The sequence below is a fragment of the Pantherophis guttatus genome, chromosome 4 (genome assembly GCF_059756535.1).
Source record: "Pantherophis guttatus breed Tessera chromosome 4, ASM5975653v1, whole genome shotgun sequence".
In the NCBI taxonomy this organism is placed as follows: domain Eukaryota; kingdom Metazoa; phylum Chordata; class Lepidosauria; order Squamata; family Colubridae; genus Pantherophis; species Pantherophis guttatus.
Window position 1 is genome coordinate 99,242,702 of NC_142066.1, and position 5,865 is coordinate 99,248,566.

Consider the following 5,865-nt stretch of genomic DNA (forward strand, 5'->3'; position numbering starts at 1 on the left):
CCAAGGTGTTCCCCTAAAATATGGACTCTTACTTGCCTGTCATCAGACGCAAGGAAAAGTACTGCTTTCCTTTCTCAAACATTGCTGAAGTAAAATGTACCCTGGTGGTCTGGATGGCATTACTGCTCGCATCATTTTTCCTGAAACGAAAGTGTGTCACTTAATGACATGATGCAAGTGAGCAAGTGAACAACAAACATAGACAACACTTCTCACCATGAGTAGTGGCAAGTAATGGGGAACTCCTCTGCATTCTTAACAATTGTCAGGTTGCTTGCAGAGTCCAGCTTATAGTACAAGCTAACATTGTAGAGCATGAAGTCAAGTACCTGGAAGAAAGCATTTTTGAATTTACAGTTTTATAATGGCGATTTATAAACTAAGTTATAAAGGAGACATGTTTGGGGGTTTACTCTCCCCTCTCTTTTATTTGATGGAATAAGTCCATTTAATTTAAATTGGTGGTTTAAAAGCAGCACTTTCTCAGGAACTGAGCTAACCTTCTCTTCAAACCCAGATTTGTAAAAAATGGAATTTGAGACCAATTTAATTCTGGATTCAAAAATCATGCCACACCCAAATTAAACCTCCAAACCTAGTTCCTAAGTCACACATGATGGAAGATAAACCGCCTCACATTATTTTGTAACTTTGAACTATAGTTAAACAAATAAACCACAGTGAGCTGAGTTTTTACAACTCATAAGCCATGACTGATAATTCACCGTGATGAACATATCACACAAGTACAGCCACAGATCTTAGATTTTCTTCCCCCAGCTGTTAGGTATTTTAAGTCTCTGCAGAGGGGGAAGAATGGTGTTAATAGTGAAGTGAATGCAGATGTTAAGGTTTCCAATTCAAATTAAGCTGACTCAGGAAACCATAAACACAGTGGTGATTCAATTATAATAAAACTGCCAGCCACTGTTTGTTAAAAAGATGATCTTCAATTTGCCTGAATCCCAGATTATTTCAAGCATTTGAATGTTAATAAAATCCACAAGTCTTCCAGTTCATCATAGCAAGGTAGTCTACTGTGTATAGCTAAATTCCATAGGTGTTTTGATTTTAAAACAGGGAAGCATCCTATGGATTTTAACATATTAAAATATATAGCTACATATATAGACCCATGGCTAACATAAAGCTTGGGACTAAGAAGGATGTTGTATCTTTCACCAACCCAAAAAGTGATTTATTTCTGGTTTAATAGGTCCAGTCATTGTGGGTTATAAATTATGTTTTAGCTTTCTGTAAAAATGTAGTGCATTCTAATTCATTAAAATTTACTTGAACAGATAGCTTAACACAAAAACATCAGCCCAGCATTCTGTATCCATATTCTGCAATATTACCTGCAAGTTCTGGATACACTCATGGAGCTTCAGTTTGAAGATAATCAAGGTAGCAGACTCATTAACAATAGAGTAATGGCAGGCTTGTGGCTCAATGCTGAGATCCTTTGCTTGGATAAAGTGGCCAGTCTGAAAGAGATCTCGATGAATCTGTATCATCATTTCATCTTCTCCACACTGCACCGTGATGGGTTGCCAAGAACTGGTAAAGAAATCCTCTCTAGGAGAGAAGGCTTCAGATTCAGCATTTTGGACCAATGTAGTCACTGGCTCTTCTCTAGCACAAGTCAGTAAAGAAATAAGATAACTCAGAAACAAAAACTGTAGAACTTTTAACAGCCTCATCCTGCTTCTTTCATCTCCTCAATCCTACTACAAAATCAACTCAGAAACTATTCCTTTTTTATGCCCCATCATAAGCCTTCTTAATTGAAAGCAATCATTGTCAACTCCTCAATGACCTTCAAGGGAATCAGCTTCACCTGGGCCTCTGCAGCCAGAAGAGAAGCACCCTATTTCCTGTTAGATAGGTGGATTGAAGACACTGGAGACAGGCTTCAGACAACAGCTCTTTATTCAGTAACTATTTACAATCCAGCAGTTAGCCTCTCTGACAGCCAGCCCTTTTTATAGGGGCTGTCAGGGAAACCAGCGAATCACATTCAACCATTCTTCCCGCTTAAACAGCGGACCAGAGGGAAAACTATCCTGTCAATAACTTAAACCCACCCCTCCAAGTTAGAGCAATCCACTTTATATACGTAGTCACACAGGTAGGCGGGGCGTTTGCTAGCTCTACTTGACCTGCGCGACTCAATTGGCATGGCAGCGGCAGGGTGAGAGGTTGTGCCTGCTGCTGCCTCTTGCTCCACCCATGGAAAATCCTGGAAACTTTTTTTTTTTTGTAAAATAGTTTTTATTGAATATAAATATTAAAAAAGACATAGGTAACATATACACAACAAACATTTACACAACATATACACAAAAAAAGTGTAGTTTCTTCTTAAGCATTTTTTCAGAGTGATGTTCTACAATTCTACTTATAATATAATCCTTCACCTCTCTTTAGTCTAATAATATTTTTTTTATTACATATATATATATCAATCGGTAATATATCCCCTATATTTTTTGTATATTTCTAATTTTTAACCAATTATACCAATTATTCCATATTTTATAATAATCTGATTCTTCTTTTTCTTGTAATTCTTTGGTTAGCCTATCCATTTCAGTGCATTCTAAAATTTTCCCTATTACTTCTGTTTCACTTGGTATTTTTTCTTGTTTCCAATTTCTTGCGTAGGTTATTCTTGCAGCAGTTAATATGTGGGATTGTAAGATATTTGATATCCTTAGGGTATGATTTGTTGAATATTCCTAATAAAAATGTTTCTGGTTCTTTTTCAATCTGTGTTTTTGTTATTTGTTCCAACCATTTTTTAATGTTAGACCAAAATTTCTTTGCTGCCGGGCATGTCCACCATAGATGATAGAAAGTCCCTTGTGCTTTTTTGCACTTCCAACAAATTGGGCTATTTTTAGGTTGTATTTTTGCCAATCTGGTTGGAGACATATGCCACCGATAAAACATTTTCAGTTGATTTTCCTTGTACGCCGTTGCTTTCGTTAACTTTAGGTTTACCTGCCAGAACTTTTCCCATTTTTCCAAAGGTATTGTGTGTTTGATATTTTGAGCCCACTTGATCATCGTTTCTTTGACTGTCTCTTCTTCCAATTTATAGCGTAGGAGAAATTTATAAATTCTACTAATTAATTTATTTTCTGAATCTAATATAATTTTATCTATTTCTTGTTTTTGATTGTAAATTTCATATGTTTTTATATGTTCTCTATATTTGGATTGTATTTGAGTGTAAGTCCACCAGTCTATTCCTCTGTGTAAATCTGTCTCCAATTGTTGTTTTGTCTTTAGTTTGCCTTGATAATCAATTATATCTTTATACCTAATTATTTTGGTCTTATCTGTTAAATTTGGGTGCCTAATTGATTCAGCCGGTGCTAGCCAATTTGGTATCTTCATATAATGTTGTTTTTTAATTTTAAGCCAGGTTTGTAATAGTGAGTTCCTTATTGTATGTGTTTTAAAATATGAATGTGTTTTGTATTTCTCATCCTACATAAAGGAGTGCCAGCCAGTTTGAAGTTCGTGTCTCTCAATTGTTAAAATTCTAGAGTCCTTTAATTCTATCCAATCTTTGACCCACGATAGTACTGCTGCTTGATAGTATATCTCCCAGTCAGGAAGTGCAGCTCCACCTCTATCTTTTATGTCCTGAAGCAGTTTTAATTTTATTCGTGGCCTTTTCCCTTGCCATATAAATTTAGATGTAATTTTATTCAGCTTTTCAAAAAACGATTTATCTAATTTAATTGGGGTAACCTGGAACAAATATAAAAATTTAGGTAGTATAGTCATTTTGATGGCCGAAATTCTTCCTAGGAATGAAATGTGTAAATTTTCCCATTTTTCTAAGTCTTTCTTTGTTTGTTCTAGTAATTTATCATAATTGTTTTCTTTAATTGCTGATGTTCTTGTAGATAAGCAGATTCCTAGATATTTTATTTTTGTTGTTGTTTGAATTTGTATGTTATCGACTTCCGGTTTGCTAGCCTTCGGCGGCGGCGGTGCCTTTTGAAGCTCCGCCAGCCCCGCCGCCTGTAGAGCCGCTTCGCGATCGAGAAGCGGCTCGAAAACTTCAAAATCCTGAGGATTGTTGGAGGAGAGATAGCAGGGCACAAGTCGAGCCCCTGTAACCCCCCAGGGAATTGTTTCTGGGGAGGAAACAGGCGCGGCTCCCTCCCAACCTGCTGAGACTCCGGGCGACGTGGGACGATTCTGCTTCTGCAGAACAAGCTGGCTGCAGTAAACATTTAAAGCGAAAGGAACCAACTTTAACAAGCAGCGGATATACACTTGAACCCTGAAACTTGGAATCGCAAGTATTAGTGCTTTGTTGACTTTTCAATTTAAGAAAAAATGCGAATGAGTGAAAGTGACTTGAAAAAATATGGCGCTCAGCATTAGAGTTAACGAGCCAGCAAGTGTGGATTGGTGAAGTTATCTTGCTTTGTTACAAAGTTACCAAGTTGCTACAAAGTTGCTTCGCTTGTAACAAGAGAATAACAGAGAAATTTCTCCTTTTTCAATACTGGACTTTGCTTTACTTTGGTTCTTATTTGATTAAATCTGGGGGACTTTTTCAGAAGTCTTTGTGGAGGTGGGAGAGGAAGAAGAACTTCCTTTTTTAGTAAAACTAGCCTACGTGGCAGGATGGCCTCAAAGAAGCAGGAAGCGAAGGCAACAGGAGGTGGATCTCCCACACATAAAGCACAGCCTCCCCCAGTACAACAGATACAGACTCAGAAAAAAGATTTTGATGTGGGAGATTTAAAAGAATTTATTTCTAAAACTTTGGATGATAAATTTCAAAAATCTCAACAGGAGATAGATGATAAACTTCAAAAATCACATCAGGAATTTATGCAGGAAATTAATGAAGTTAAAGATATGGTGAAACAGAATCAAAACAAGGTGACCAAAAAAATATCAGAAGTGGCGTCTGGCCTGGCAGAATTTATTGTGAAAGTTGATTCTAAAGTTGAAGAACTTAAATCAGAAGTTAATGTTAAGATGAAAGACAATGATTATAAATTGCTGATGTTGACAATAAAATGCAAAGAGTTGAAAATGAGATTGTGATGGTACAATTCAGGGCATGGAGTTTGCCATACGGCTTCGAGGAATTCGAGAAGAGGAAAGACAGGATTTGAGACAAGTTTGTTCTGAGGCCCTGGCCAAGATTCTACAAGTTAATCCTGATGTGGTTTTTCACAAAATAGATAAAATTTACAGAATGAATTCTTGGGTGGCCAGACAAAGACAATTGCCCAGAGATGTGGTCATATATTTTACAGATAGAGAAATAAGAAATGACATCCTGCAAAAATCCTTTTACACTTCTGTGCAAGTGGGGGGCTCACGAATTGGAATTTATAAAGAATTACCTCCTAAAATGCTGAAAACTAGAAAAGAATTTGGCTTTCTTGTTAAGGAATTGCAAAATTTACAGATACCATTTCGGTGGGACGCCCCAGTTGGTATAATTTTCAGATACAAGGGAGAAAGATATCGCTTGAATACCGTGGAGAAGGCAGAGCACTTTTACACTACTATTCTTAAGGAAAGAACACCATCTCCACGTACATCTACAGTTTTGGAGATTAAGGAGAGTGAAGAGAAGCAACCTCAACGAGAACTGCAAGAACAGTCTAAGCAGGAATTAGAGGAAATGCAAGGCGCAGAAGGAGGTTTTCTGGATGAGCCTTTGCTGGAATCTTCTCCAATCTTGGACCCGGTTCGGATGATTGAAGTTAAGGATCAACGTATAACTCGAGCTCAATCTAAGTTACTTAAACAAAAGCAACAACAACAACAGGAAAGACAAGACAAGAAGGCAGTTAAGAGTACTGCACAAGAGAC

At 37.1% G+C, this 5,865-nt stretch overlaps 1 protein-coding gene across 1 annotated transcript; it reads right to left on the reverse strand.

Annotated features, from left to right (window-relative positions):
* Nucleotides 1–212: 212 nt before the first annotated feature.
* LOC148114258 (zona pellucida sperm-binding protein 3-like) lies at nucleotides 213–1,703 on the reverse strand. Its single transcript, XM_087894535.1, has 2 exons — nucleotides 1,359–1,703; nucleotides 213–329 (listed from the first exon to the last, which is right to left on the reverse strand). Exons 1-2 carry the CDS (start codon nucleotides 1,701–1,703, stop codon nucleotides 213–215), a joined length of 462 nt encoding a protein of 153 aa, XP_087750661.1.
* Between the last annotated feature and the right edge of the window lie 4,162 nt (nucleotides 1,704–5,865).